The 14689-nt window shown below is 51.9% G+C and overlaps 5 protein-coding genes across 5 annotated transcripts; 4 read left to right on the top strand and 1 right to left on the bottom strand.

Annotated features, from left to right (window-relative positions):
- Nucleotides 1–98: 98 nt before the first annotated feature.
- On the bottom strand, nucleotides 99–2698 carry J4E88_003469 (uncharacterized protein; the record flags this gene model as incomplete). The annotated part of the gene is made up of 6 exons (XM_049397120.1): nucleotides 99–718; nucleotides 767–783; nucleotides 886–1752; nucleotides 1942–2093; nucleotides 2175–2184; nucleotides 2232–2698. 6 exons carry the CDS (start codon nucleotides 2696–2698, stop codon nucleotides 99–101), a joined length of 2133 nt encoding a protein of 710 aa, XP_049257462.1.
- Nucleotides 2699–3868: 1170 nt separating this feature from the next.
- Nucleotides 3869–4740, top strand: J4E88_003468 (uncharacterized protein; the record flags this gene model as incomplete). Its single annotated transcript, XM_049397119.1, has 2 exons — nucleotides 3869–3892; nucleotides 3943–4740. 2 exons carry the CDS (start codon nucleotides 3869–3871, stop codon nucleotides 4738–4740), a joined length of 822 nt encoding a protein of 273 aa, XP_049257461.1.
- Nucleotides 4741–5442: 702 nt separating this feature from the next.
- HIR1 (HIR complex subunit) lies at nucleotides 5443–8822 on the top strand (the record flags this gene model as incomplete). The annotated part of the gene is made up of 5 exons (XM_049397118.1): nucleotides 5443–5479; nucleotides 5544–5618; nucleotides 5689–5904; nucleotides 5955–8657; nucleotides 8716–8822. 5 exons carry the CDS (start codon nucleotides 5443–5445, stop codon nucleotides 8820–8822), a joined length of 3138 nt encoding a protein of 1045 aa, XP_049257460.1.
- Nucleotides 8823–10408: 1586 nt separating this feature from the next.
- Nucleotides 10409–12909, top strand: J4E88_003466 (uncharacterized protein; the record flags this gene model as incomplete). The annotated part of the gene is made up of 2 exons (XM_049397117.1): nucleotides 10409–10708; nucleotides 10759–12909. The coding sequence occupies 2 exons, from the start codon at nucleotides 10409–10411 to the stop codon at nucleotides 12907–12909; spliced, it is 2451 nt and encodes an 816-aa protein (XP_049257459.1).
- Nucleotides 12910–13740: 831 nt separating this feature from the next.
- J4E88_003465 (uncharacterized protein) lies at nucleotides 13741–14689 on the top strand (the record flags this gene model as incomplete). Its single annotated transcript, XM_049397116.1, has 3 exons — nucleotides 13741–13815; nucleotides 13870–14050; nucleotides 14115–14689. 3 exons carry the CDS (start codon nucleotides 13741–13743, stop codon nucleotides 14687–14689), a joined length of 831 nt encoding a protein of 276 aa, XP_049257458.1.

Here is a 14689-nt window from a genome sequence, read left to right as displayed (position 1 = left end):
AATCCCAACTCATGGTTATGGACGATGTAACAAGATCGTCCATTAGGACTTGCCCCATCGATTTCCAAGCACCTGATTCAAACGCGACACATAACGACTCACGTCTTCTTCTGCCTAGATAGTCTCTTCCTCGCTCTTTGCCACCTTGACTCACCGCCTCCGCGATCAAGCAAACTGTCCACCACCTGTTGCATATCCTTTTTTCTTTCTTCAAACTCCTTACTCCAGATCCCAGAGTGCTCAAAACGCTTTACAAACACTTCCCACTTCCTACCGTCCAGCGCGCCTAGCAAGCGAGAAGCATGTAATAACTCGTCTCTCGATAGCATTAGGCCTCTGCCACGAACGTAGCTTACGAGATTGAACAGTACGGCGAACTCTAGAAAGCTATTGATAGTGCCTTTGAGTTTCCGAGGCACGATGTCGTCGTACACAGTCGCGTATATCGTTGCGGTACGGCCGACTTCATCTAGGAACTTGACGGGGCAGATATTGAGCCGCTGCTCTAGTCGCAGTGCGTATTCGACGCAAGATAGGAAGTGAGAAGTCTTGGTGCTGGTGGTCCCGGCAACGGTCTTGAATAGACCTAGTTGACCGTTGGCCCAGTGCCACTCAGGATCGAAAGCATCATGGCCGGTGTTATCGAGTATGATGTTCCATATTCGTTGAGATCGGACAAAGTCTTTCGCAATGCGGTGTGTCCAGGTAACACGAGACGCTATAGGTGGTTAGCTATGACCGGATCTGTAATGGAACTCCAGCCTACCCTTTGACAATCCAGACCTTGCACTTCCATACTGGCTATCTGTCTCTAGAAATCCTCTGCATCGAGAAATCAGTCGACGATTCATCATCCCGAGACGCTCGAATATGTCATTATCTGACAGCGGTCGGGCTTCATCCCTCAATGCCGCGTCGTCGTTGTTGCTGTCTGCAAACCATAGCTCGAGCAGAAGGGGCCGTGGTTTTATCGTCATCAGACGGAGGATTTGCGACGCGTGCTTGAGATGCTTCGAGTCCAGACGTCCGAGGAGTTTGGTGAATAGTTGCTCTAGTCCCGATGGAATTTTCTCGAGCCGAGCAATGAGATTACCTATGCGGGCTGTCGGTGACAGATCATCTAGCAACAATTGCGCCACGATGTGTGCCCAGAGAAAAACGCCGGCTGCCTTCTTGGCTATACCTTTGGCCAGTTCAGTGGCGCGAGTGGGATCCGTTTTGCTGAGCTTGACGTATACTTGCGACCTTGCTAGGGAGGCCGTGACGTAGTTGCAGATATCCTGGCGATTCCAACGTTCAGGGCGTAGATTAGGATGGCCTGCCAATGCGCGAAGAAGCTCTGGCGACGACCGACTGGCAACGCAAACCTTGACATTTGGATATTTGGCTATATCTTTGATTAATTGAAGAAGGTCTTTCAGGCCGCCCTCGAGTTCGTCTAGGCCATCGATTGCGAAGAAGAACGATGTTGGTGTGCTAGGCGTGGAGATCATTGTTATAAAGGCCTGACGCAGTTCAAGCCATGTGAAAGGTTGTCGTCCTCCACCAGAAGCAAGGAATTGTTGCCAGCGATGACGAAAGACCTGGATCAGGATTTCCATGTCGCCTTTGAGCGCAGAGTGAAGCAAGGTTTGTAGAAGCCCCATACGCGACTTTTGCATGTCGTTGCCCAGACTAGACAAGAAGGAACTTCCTTTGACAAGTGTCCTTCCGTTGGCCCAGGCGCGCAGGTGAGCGGCGGTGCGAGGGTGACTAGACACGAATTTCATCAGCGTACTCTTCCCAGTCCCTGGCCTGCCACTGATCCAATATGTATTGCTACACCCTGTTGCTGTGAGCCTCTGGGGAAAGAATTCGACGTCATCAGTGTTGGGCCGTTCGGGAATTGCATCAAATATCCATTGCAAGGTTCTCGGGTGTGCAATGGGAATTGCCTTGTACCGATCGTGCATGCCAGTGAAATGCAAGCGCGCCAACATCAAGCTGGCGAATCGGCGTTCCATATCATTGTTTACGACGGAGTTCTCGAATGTGTCTGAAAATGCAGCGACATCAACCGTCTCCGTAGTTTTCCAATCGTGATGCGCGATAGACTGGAGTAGGAGTATATCAGGTCCTGTGTCACCGTCCACCGGAATCCGTATTTTCTCTGAATGAACTGAATGCCTTTGAACCGCATACTGCCTATGATCTGGGTCAATGTGTGATCGCACTGGTGACATCTCACTGACCGGAGCGAGGCAAGCAGAGCGACATCTACTTGCTTACGAATAGAGCCAAGTTTATCCGCAAGATCACATATCGTCTTCTGACTGTAGTACAAGTTCAGAATGCTGCGTAGTCCTTGTGCAAGTACCGTCTCCTTGTCCACGGCATTGTCGCGCTTCGCTTGGTCCAGTGTGGCCTGTAAGATCTTCGCCACTCCCCCGCCATCTTTCGCCAATACATTCAGACGCGCATCTGCAGTTTCCTGATCAGGGGATATATGAGACTTGTAGTATGCGCGTCGTGCCTTCTCAAGTTGTTGTGATAAGTCGCCGAGATTAGCGATGGCGTCATCGAGCAGTGTAGCCTCTCCTAGGGTGGTGCTGGTGGATTTAGATACTTTGCCCACCTTGTCCTTTTGGACCACTTTCCTCGAAAAGTCGACAAGTTGTATGACAGCTGAAGCCAGTGATACAGCCATCTGAGGCTCCATGGAAATGCGAGGTATTACAAAGGAACATTGTTTAAACGATCGGACAGGATAGAGGGTGACGGCTAAGGCGGCAGACGATTGTGTTCACGCGCTTCGCTAAGGCGTCTGGCATCCTTTAGCTCAGCCATGTTGGTGTAGTCGACCAGTCAGTACGTAGGAAGGGCGTGATGATAATAAGGGCTTGCTTTCTGCTGCTACCCGGTGTCCGTCAAGTAAATCCATGCTCTTCTTAGTCGTCTCAATGACGTACAAGGATCTGATGGCGGGGGCATGGCCTGCTAAATGTGGAAACTCGAGTCGAAAACCGTAACCAAGAAGGAAATAAGCTAGAAGACATGTAAAGAGCGATTAGGTTTTAGGTCACGTGTCTAAGTAAGCCTTAGCTATAGTGTTTCTTAACTATAAAAATTTAAAAAAATCTTAACTTAATAACTAAAGTATACTATTATAGTTATATACTACTAGTACTTAAAAAAATAAAATAAAACTTTATAAATACTATATATTTTTTTTTTTACTTACTTATATATAAAACTTTAAGATAGTAGTATAATTAAAGCTTTATACTTACTTAATACTATTAAAACTTAGCTTTAATAAATATAAATTATTTATTATTTCTAACTTTTTTAAAAAAAAGTTTTTTAACTATATTACTAAGTATAAGTTTACTATTAGCTAAAAGTGTACTACTAAGCTATAAGTAATTACTATATATAAAGTTATAGCTATTTATATTTTTAATAATACTAATAATATTATTTAGTACTTTATACTTATAAAGCTAAAAGCTTTTAAATAACTTTATAATAAATTTCTTACTAATAATACTACTACTAATAATAAAAAGGCTATTAAGATTTTTATAAATAATTTTTAAAAAAAAGTATAAAAATAAGTAAAATATATTTTTATTTTAGTTTAAAGTAAGTAAAAAAAATATAATTAGTAAACTAGTAATTAATAAGCTTATAAGTATGTACTATAACGTCTTCTACAGCGTAATATTAGGCTAGGGTTTAGGAGTGGAGAGCGGTGAAAGACCCGCAGCCGTGGTTCACGCTATGCGAACTCGTCTTTCCTAGCGTTGCGGACCGCCGAGGTGCACCGTGCGCCAGGTAAGCTTTCCCCGACTGTCGCTGGTTGCACGTCACTCCACGACACACAAGCATGGCCGAGTACTGGAAGTCAACAGTAAGTAAGACTATGCCTGATAAGTGCATCATGTGCTAATTATATCACAGCCCAAATACTGGTGCAAGTTCTGCTCCACCTTTGTGAAGGATACCAAATTCGAACGCGCGCAACACGAAGCGACCGGCCGCCACCAAGGCAACATCCAGCGCAGTCTCAAGGGGCTCCATCGCGAACAAGAGAACGAGAAGCGCAACCAGGCGCGCGCACAAGCAGAGGTCGCACGTCTAAATGGCCTCGTACCATCCGCATCCACGCCTTCCGTCGCAACCGGCGTAGGCGGCAAACCTACATATGAGAAGAAACCACAACAGAAGGCGACAGTAGATGACAGGAAACGACAATGGGAGCAGTTAGCAGCCATGGGCGTGGCGCTTCCTGCGGCCGCAAGAGGCGATATGGCGATAGCAGGTGAATGGAAGACGGTCAAGGAAGAAGTCGTGGGAGAAGTGACGGAAGATGGAGAGTTCAAGGCGACGTCGTTGAACAAGGGCGTACGGAAGAGACAACTTGACGAGGATGAGGAGGAACGGGAAGCTGCTGGTGAGCTGATCACGAAACGGAAGGGCTGGGGCCATACCTACAAGAGTTTCCCAGGCAGCAAGGGCGGCGACGACGATATCGAGAGTTTGCTTGGGAAAAAGAAGCCACAGGCTGAAGTGAGGAAAGAAGACCAAGAGGATGGAGTGAAAGCCGAAGTTGAAGATGACAGCGGCACGAACACCCTTCAGGATATACCCACGGCCGAGGAAGCGGAGGCGAAGGCTGCTGAGACTGTTGTCAAGACAGAAGAGGACGCGCCAGCTGCTCCGGCTGTGGTGTTTAAGAAGAGGAAGAAGGCGAAATGAACGACACAACTAGCGACACAACCCACAACATCTGCACCAACCGCTCACGCTGCTACCGATCTCCTCCTGAACCTCGCCTATCTCAGCTCCAACTTGGACTACAGTCGAGAGTGGAATTTCGCAATAAGTCCGGGGCAACTTCAAATGAGTTTTAATGGTGAGTATGGGCATGCGCATGCAGCAGGATATCATGACCATCCACCACAAGGGTCCGAATGACTCCGCAAATGAACAAGCTCTCGGGGAAGAGCTGCATTTAGCTAGTGTAGTACTGTTTTTAGGTGTCTTTGTGAAGGGGCAACCAATGGTGGAGCGGAGAGTGCAAGTAGGACTTGAGACTTGTCCAGGGCTGCCTCGCAGAGAATCAGAGAGACCAAGGTGAAGGAACACCAAGTTCACTGTATTATCACAAACACATGCCATACTCTAAATACACTTGATGCTTGATTCCCTCCAACCGTGAGCTGCTCGTTTAACATCCACTTCCCGATCGGCGCATGCACCTAAACCTTAAACCCCTGCCCAAACGTCTGCCAAGTAGCGTCAACCGCGAGATCGCGTCGCCAATACCAGACAACTGTCGCGCTGCACCACAACGTGCGCCTCAACCACCAACCCTCCACCACCGCACCCAGCACTCCCAGTAATCATTTCATGGTCGCGTAATAGCATGAGTCAACTGCTAGCGACACACACGCGACCATGCATCTCATTAAACCACAGTGGTTAACTCATCCCGGTGGGTGCACCCGCGCATGCATGCCCTTTTCTGCTAGCATCTTGCTGACATGCATTCCTACTAGGCGAACAGAAAGACTTTGAAGTATACAGCTGCCACGTTTCCCCTGATGGATCGCGCCTGGCCACGGCCGCCGGAGGTTCGTCAACCCACCCTCGATTCCCACGCGATGCGACGCACCTCAGAATTACACTAACACACATCTATAGACGGCTATGTACGTGTCTGGTCTACCGAGGCCATTCTAAATTCCAACGACCCCTCGTATACGAAGCCGAAGCAGCTCGCGGCCGTCAGCAACCACTCCGGCACCATCCATGCGGTCCGCTTCTCATCCAACGGCAAATACCTGGCGTCTGGCGCAGACGACAAGATAGTGTGTGTCTATGCGCTCGACAAGAATGCACCAACACATACAGCATTTGGTGGGTATACGTTGGGCAGGTACAAGGGACGTAGGCTGATAGCATTACAGGATCCAACGAACCGCCGCCCGTCGAGAATTGGCGCGTCATTCGTCGCCTCATAGGACACGACAACGACGTACAAGATCTCGGCTGGTCATTTGACTCGTCAATATTGGTGTCGGTGGGGTTGGACTCGAAAGTGGTAGTCTGGTCTGGGCATTCGTTCGAAAAGCTGAAGACGCTATCAAACCACCAGAGTCACGTCAAGGGCATAACGTTTGACCCCGCCAACAAATACTTCGCTACGGCTAGCGATGACCGCACCATCAAAGTCTACCGATTCAACTCCCCGCCCCCGAACGCCTCGCAGCAAGACCAGGTCAACAACTTCGTCCTGGACCACACCATCACCGCACCCTTCCAAACCTCCCCGCTCACCACATACTTCCGCCGCTGCTCGTGGTCACCCGACGGCGCACATATTGCCGCTGCAAACGCCACAAACGGACCAGTCAGCTCCGTCGCTATTCTGGCGCGTGGAACGTGGGATGGAGATATCAGTCTGGTCGGCCACGAAGGGCCTGTTGAAGTAACCTCATTCTCTCCAAGGCTGTTCTACCGGGATGAGCCAAGGCCAGAAAAAGACGGAACCATCAACCAGCAGACGGTTACTATTGTCGCTTGCGCCGGACAAGACAAATGCCTAAGTGTGTGGAATACGAGCTTCCCCAGGCCGTTCATGTGCTCGCAAGAGTTGGCTAGCAAATCCATCTCCGACTTGGCATGGTCACCAAACGGAGAAACGCTATACGCAACGAGCTTGGACGGCAGCATAATGACTCTTGTTTTCGAACCCGGAGAACTTGGCTACCCAGCGACATTTGCGGAGAACGAAAAGACACTCGCTAAGTTCGGTGCCGGAAGAAGAGTTGGTATCATCGAGGGCACAGACGCGCTACTCCTAGAAGAGAGCAGTAAGAGTGGGGAGCTGAAGGGCGTTCAAGGCAGGATGGGTGCACTAATGGGCGACGGAGGTGCAGTTCAACCACCGACCATCACTAACGGCACCAACGGCGTCACTCCCTCGACGACTCTCACCAATGGATCGGGCGCCGCAGCACCACCACAGGCCCCGGCTGAGCCACCCCCGGACGTGAGGGTTGAGAAGCTGAAGCAAAGAGTGACTGTCACCAAGGATGGCAAGAAGCGTATAGCACCTATGCTCATGTCATCCTCGTCTGGTGTTGGCGAGTCTTCGTTACCTCAAACACAGCTCCTTTCTGCGACGACAACGTCAGGCGGCAGGAGTGACAACCCCCACAACATTATAGACCTTTCAAAGCCGTACGATGGTTTCCCGAGAGGCGGACTTGCAACCATGCTGATCGGGAACAAGCGAAAATTCGCCGAGATCGAAGGCGATGAGGACCGGCAAGTGGAGAAAAGACTGGCAGGTTCGGTGAAGCCTGGAGGCGCAGCAATCGTTATAAACAGTGAAAATGGTCTTGTCCCTCCCGCTGCTGCAGCTGCTAAGAGCAACGAAATGACAGAGCCTCCAAAAGTCCTAAGACCGGCGATCGTCAACCCTTCCATGGCCCTTGCTCAAGTGCGGTTAGCCGTTCCGAAAGTGAGAAGCGTTATCGTGCGAACCATGGACGGCAGCGAGCCGCCGCAGAGCGGTGTAGATGCCAACACAGGCAAAGCGGAAATACCAGACACGGTCGTTCTAGAAGCGCGCAATGCCAGCGGTCCATCGCGGACAGGACGGCCACAAGACCACGACCCTACGCGCTTGACATGTACCAGCAAAGGACAGTCACTTTGGCAAGACTTCTTACCAAAAGCTGTGCTCTTAGTGACTGGCAACACAAACCTGTTTGCAGCAGCATGCGAGGACGGATCAGTATACGCATGGACGCCAGCCGGCCGACGGACGCTCAACGCCATGGTTTTAGAAGCTCAACCAGTAATCATGGACTGCCGCGGCTGGTGGCTAATGTGCATTACAGCAGTCGGCATGTGCTACGTCTGGAATCTCAAGACGATGTCTGCACCCCACCCACCCATCTCCTTAGCACCCATCCTGGATGTCGCAGCCTACGCCCAGGGACCCCACCTCACCCGGTCCCCCGGCATCGTCTTTGCTCGTCTCAACTCAGCCGGTCGCATCACAGTAGCCATGTCCAACGGCGAGGGCTACGCCTACAACCCTGACATGTACATTTGGCAACGCATATCTGAACCCTGGTGGGGCGTCACAAGTCAATACTGGAACTCCACCGATTCCTCCGTCGGCAACATCCGCTCCTCAAAAGACAAGAACGCCGCACCGAAAGAAAAAGACGACCAGGTCTCCATGGAAAACATCTCAGCAGGCATCATCCCCGCGCTCGAGCGCAATACAACAAACCAATCCCTCCTCCAAGGTCGCGCCTTCCACCTCCAGCGTCTCATCAAGATCCTCGTCTCTGCAGAAGGCTACGAGACGTTTGAGAGCTCGGCCAGTGTTGCTCATCTTGAGAACCGTGTCGCTGCTGCCCGTACACTGGGTGCAAGAGAAGAGTTCAAGATCTACCTCACCATGTACGTCAAGCGTCTCGGTGCCGAAGGCCTCAAAGGCAAGATCGAAGAGCTCCTACGCAGTCTTATGGGTAGTCTCGTGTCGGAAGAGGAAGAAGGTACCGACGAGCAAGACGAGGCGATGAAAGAACCCGAAGAGATTTGTGGCTGGAAGAGGGAGGAGTTGCTCAAGGAAGCTGTGTTGATCCTCGGTAAGTTTCTCGTCTTCCCTACTATACCGCGAATTCAGTATGCTAACCTCCCTTGCAGGAAAACACCGCGACCTCCAGCGCATAACAGTACCCTACGCCCGTCTCCTCGGCATCGTGGCCGAGGGCCAGCGTCAAGACGACCAGGCTATGATCACGGATATGTAGCCGTCCTCCCTTCTCTCTCTCTCTCTCATTTGTTGATTCACTTCATCTTTTGTACTAAAAGCATCACTATGGCGACTAAGAGGTGGCTTGAGCGACCGGGTTTACACGTTTAGGCGTCCATTGGCGTTGCTGGTGAAGATGGGAATCGTATGTGTTTTTACTTTTTGTGTTTGGAAAGGGAAAGGAGTGGATATCACGTAATTGTAGAACATTTCTTGGCGACGAACGGTACTGGAAACATGTCTGGAAGCGAGTGCGAGCGAGCGTGGTTGTAGGGGATGGTGTGGCGGGCCTGATCGTATCTGTGTAGACGGCCATGAAGCGTTTTGATGGTTGTGAATGTCACGTTGCACAGGCATATCGATATATAGCTCCCCCACATTTAATCCTTTTTCCTCCTCGCTACTTCCCATCCCTCTCCATTTCCTCCCAACATCCCTCGCAAACGTAAATTCCGCTCTAAACCCCCTCTCATCACGCCACAGTCCCGCTCCAAACCCTCACTCGCTCCACCGGCCACCCCTTCTCATCAACCTCCGTCTCTTCAACCCGCACAATGCGCTCAGCCAGGTCACCATACTGCTTCGGGTTCCAGAGCCCTTCACGGGGCAGTCTGCGAGAGAGTAATGCGATGGCTTCGCGGCGGGTGGCAGAGTGGCGGCAGCGGAGGGCTGTGAAGTATAACGGTGGGACAGCGATGTGTCGAACGTGAAGCTCGCTGCGGCGTTCACACGGTAGGCCTGTGGGCGCGAGGGTATTGCGGCGATCATGGCGGTTATAAGGCGGGTAGCGTGGTAGATGATGGACTCGTTACGAGATACGCACCACGAACAAGCATCTGGTCACTCATCGCAGTGCAGTCCGATCGCCGAATAAGACCGGTGGCCTTGGGCCTTCATCACATCAATCGTGAACGCGCACTTCCCGACTCCTAGGTTCATACCGGGGCCTGGCTTCGATGCACAAGGATGCACGTTGTAGTCGGTTCCTTGTATCTGGGGGCGTGCGGGCGTATTTCGTACATGCTACGCATGCGATTGGCTGTGAGACTAGGCTCGGGCGCTCATTGCGGGGCGGCCAACGGCTGCCGAGATGCGATTCGTGCCCACGACTGTTTGTTAGGTGAATTGTACCTGAACGCACCCCACTTAGCTGTTATGCCGAGTAGATCTTCCTCTCTGTCTTCCACGCTCAAGCCTAAGGGGTCTTTTCGCCAGGACAACCTTGGCTGTGTACATTGGAGATGGGATATTCGGTAACGGTGGTTTGACCCACTTGGTACGACATACGAGCGGGACGGAAAGATCCGACGGTTGTGACGGTTCTGGATGATGGCTGAGAACGTCGCGGGCGCAGCACGGCGGTGAGAACGGCGAGCTGGAGCTTTGCCAGAATAATATCGGAGATTGCATCACCAAGCTTTTGGTGGGTAGTCGTATTTCGGAAAGGATGAAAGGGACTGACGATCTCTAATACATACTTAGGTATGTGATAACCGCTCTACTTTTAGTTACATTAGTATACCTTCTCTTCGTTCGTTTCCTTACTACATTCGTTCGGTCCTTATCGAGGAACTCGACCATATCATGGGTTTCTCTCAACTGGCCCTGCTGGCTTGCCTGACAGTTGCAGAAGCGGCAACAACACCAAGATCCCAGTCACCGCATCCTGTGCACCGAGCAAACGACAGCCTACCTGCGATATTTGGTTCAAATGACACCACCACCCTCAAAGGGACTACAACAGCCCCGGACGTGGTCATCCTTGACTACGGGGCTAATGTCGAAGGCCATCCCACATTCGAAGTCCTTTCAGCTACTGGCGACACATCTGGTCTAGAGATCACGTACAGCGAGACTAGAGCTGTACTAGACAGTTTCTACACCGTAATTCCCCCGCCGCAAGCCCTTGAAACCCATACTGATTCATGTTGCAGAGCGATGGTCCAATCGCCTTGGCCGCAGCTATGGACACCTACAGAGTCAATCAGTACAATGTCACTGGGCCCATGATACATACCAATCGACTCATCCAGGGTGGTTTCAGATACCAGAAGCTCAACCTCTCGACAACAGGTGAACTGGTCTTGAAGAACGTTGGTGTGAGGCCTACAATTCCGAACACGCCCCTTGATCAACTACCGGGATACTTCGAGACTTCGGATGAGGACCTCAATCGGATTTGGAAGGTTGGAGCGCGGACAGTTCAACTGAACGACATTCCTGCGCACTCCATCCCGGCGTTCTGGCAGGTCTCCCCAGAAGGTTCTCTGGTAGAAAGCCAGGCACCTCAGGTTCTGTCAGGCGGCGCCGCTGCTGGGTTGATGAGTTATCAACTTGCATTCGAAGTCAAGCCCATTGCCAAAGGATTCGGATTTTCCGTACTGGCCGACACTCTCAACTCCGGAATCTACATCTTCTGCAATATTGCCAATGGATCGATCTCAGCCCACTTCGGATCCACTGAGGACTCTCCTCCACTTGCATTCGCAGAATTGCCAGCAAACATAACCCTTGGTAGCTGGCACAAAGTGGAAGCCACTGTGGATACGACTGGCATCGCGGTATCTTTCAACAAGGTTCCCGTTCTTCAATTTTCGCAGACTTCTGCATTTTTCGGATCTTTTGGATTGGGCGCGTCATTCGGCCACTCTGCCGTTTTCCGCAACTTGTCTGTTACGACTCCGACAGGTGAATCGATCTATTCCGCGTCTTTGACAGACGAGACCTTCCTGCCGGACTTCCTAATGGGCACAAACCCGCACGACACAACGGTTGACGGCTCGAAACGCGACCGCATTGCGTATGCCGGCGATCTGGATATTGCGCTCGTGTCCTCGCTGTCAAGTACCAACGGCATCAGCTACATCAAAGGCACGCTCGATCTTCTCGGTTCCTTCCAACTGACCCCAGGATTCTTCGCACCCACGGCCAAGATCCAACAAGAGCCACTTTCCACCCCGGTCGATGCCAACGTCACTGGTCTGATTGGCTACTCTTTCAACCTCCTCACAGCAGCTGCCAACTTCTACATGCGCACCGGCGATGTCGATATGCCAAAGCAGTGGGCGCCCAAAGCCGTACGCATGTTGGACTGGGCACACTCTCAAGTCCTGCCCGAAAGTGGATTGTTGAACATTACCAACCCGGCCTTGGGCGGCGACTGGAACTATTACGATCCGACGCAGGCGGGTGTTGTTACCAAGTTCAACATGGTCTACGCATACGCACTCCAAGAGTGTATCAGGCTGCTTGCAGATGGCGGCATCGACACCAAGCCTTACATTACCCGCCTAGATGCTCTGCGCATTGCGATTGACCAGAATCTCTGGTCGAATGAACTCAACGCCTACTACCTCTCCCAGTCCATCAACAACAGCTTCGCACAGGACTCAAACGCTCTGGCCATTCTCGCTGGTGTAACCAAGTTCAACCACACTTCATCCCGCGTTCTTCGCACCCTCAAGCAGCTTTCAACGCCAAAAGGCCCCCTTGCTTTCTCGAACGGAACAATCGCAGCCGGGTTCTCGGAGTTCATCAGTCCCTACGCAAGCGCCTATCACCTCCGTGCCGCATTCGAGGCCGACGACACCGAGACGACCATGGATCTGCTCAAAAGCCTATGGGCGCCCATGGCCAACCCTCACGGAGCAAACTACACCGGATGCTTTTGGGAGACCTTGGACGCAGCCGGTGCGCCTGCGCTGGGGAGGGGGACTAGCCTGTGCCACGGTTGGGCCGCAGGTCCCACTGGGGAGCTCAGCGATCATGTCTTGGGAGTCAAGCCCGTAGCTCCAGGATACACTGAATGGCGAGTCGCTCCTGTTACGCTGGACCTCAAGTGGGCAAGGGGAAGAGTCCCCGTGCCGGGCGGTGAGATCTTCGTCGCTTGGAATGCTACGAGGGGTGTTATAACTAGGTTGGAAGTGATGAGCCCCAACTGCACTTCCGGCACGGTCGTCCTACCTCTGTCGTCGCAGAAAGGATATGTTGGAGGTGCTTTCAGGGTGAATGGGGAGGTCGTGGCGAGGAATGCGACATTCAAAGTTACAGGGGGAAAGCCTTTTGTTCTCACATACGATGTCTAGCCTCCGCAGTGTGGTTCAGTACTATTTCCCAAACTCTGGACGTTGACTGAATGCGATACTTGTACAAAATTGTAGATGTAATTAAATTCTTACTAGACCCCGACCACTAGTATCTCCGTGAAGCAAACCTATCGCAGCGCGACATTGTCCAGCGGATAGAAAGGCTAACTGTTAGTCTTTCATCGGTACCAGGGTCGCATTTACGGCCGGTGCTTGTACATCTATTCGGGTAAGCAAGGTCGTCTTTGAGCTTAGGTATGAGGAAGCTTGCCTGCTTACTTGAGACAATGAGGTCGTTTCTCGTCACACTTTACGCGACGTTTTCTGGTGTCTGTTGGTAAACTCTGGCAATGTCATCGCGGAGTGTGATGAGGATAAGTGGCGCCATAGCCATATCGCGTCGATGTTGATGACACGAGATGGATGGCTCCACAAAATCCGGCAGGGCGTCGTATCCGCCAGAACTCAAACGCCCTTGACTCATCTCTTCATGAAGGTTGTTCACGCCAACACGCTCAAAAGCCACTTTTTATGCTGCAATGCATCGTCCACATCTCCTTAACATACATTCTTTTCAAGATCGTGACGTGTAAAAGCAGGAAAGCTGTATTGTCGTTCCCCATTAACCCGCATCACCTAGCGCGTCCCAGTGTGGGGTAAACCTCTCCACGCGGCAGTACCCCTCCCGTGCCTACAAAAGCCATGACGATATCGCACGCCCTACGAAGAGCAACAACACTGAACATCCACCGAGCAAAACCCCACGCAGTCTTCACAAGTCGTGTGTCCCTTTCCCCAGGAAACAAGCAATTCGCATCTTATCCCCGCAACATGAACACCCTGCAAGAAGCAAGCCGGGTATACAAGGCGTTCCAGAAAGGAGGGCCGACTTTCGGAGGATGGCAGGTAAACAACACACAACATGAGGTTGACTTGATGTCAAGGCTGATGGTGTGACAGATGCTCCCAGGCACGAACCACGCGCGGGCAATTGCTCGTTCAGGCGTTGATTGGATATGCGTCGACACCGAGCACGGCAACATCAACGACAGCCAAATGCACGAAGCCGTAACCGCCATCGCCCACGCGGGCGTAAGCCCCCTCGTCCGCATCGCCGCGAACGAACCCTGGATGGTAAAACGTAAGTTACCCTTTGCCACCTTCTCCATCCCAAGGTCTCCAAGTGGAATCTAACACCACCCCAGGCGCCCTCGACAGCGGCGCCCACGGCGTCATAGTCCCGCTCATCTACACCGTCGACGACGCCAAAAAACTCGTTTCCTCCGCCAAATTTCCACCAGAAGGAACGCGCGGCTTCGGCTCACCGCTACCAACCCAGTGTTTCTCAAACGAACCACTAACGTACTACCTGCGCCACGCAAACACTTCGCTCCTTACCATTGTGCAGATAGAAACTGCGTCGGCGCTGGCCTGCTGCCGTGAAATCGCCGCCTTGCCCGGCGTTGACTGTCTGCTGATCGGCCCCTTTGATCTTGGTAACAATATTGGTCATCCTATCTTGACTCCGACTATGGATAAGGAGCTGGAAGACGCGATTGAGACGATCAAGGAAGCGGCGCATGCGGAGGGGAAGAAGGTGGCTATGTATTGCAACTCGGGCGAGGATGCGAGGGGGTATGTGGAGAGGGGGTTTGATATGGTTAGTGTGTTGACGGATCAGATGGGGATTACGGGGGCGTTTGAGCGGAGCTTGGGGGTTGCGAATGGGAAGGTGGAGGGGAGTGGGGTCAAGGGGGTTAAGGGGTATGATGGCAAGTAG

This window comes from Alternaria novae-zelandiae (genome assembly GCF_023758075.1).
Source record: "Alternaria novae-zelandiae strain BMP 2774 chromosome Unknown scaffold_5, whole genome shotgun sequence".
In the NCBI taxonomy this organism is placed as follows: domain Eukaryota; kingdom Fungi; phylum Ascomycota; class Dothideomycetes; order Pleosporales; family Pleosporaceae; genus Alternaria; species Alternaria novae-zelandiae.
Note: the sequence above shows the minus strand (reverse complement) of the source record. Positions and strands in the feature narration are given on the sequence as shown.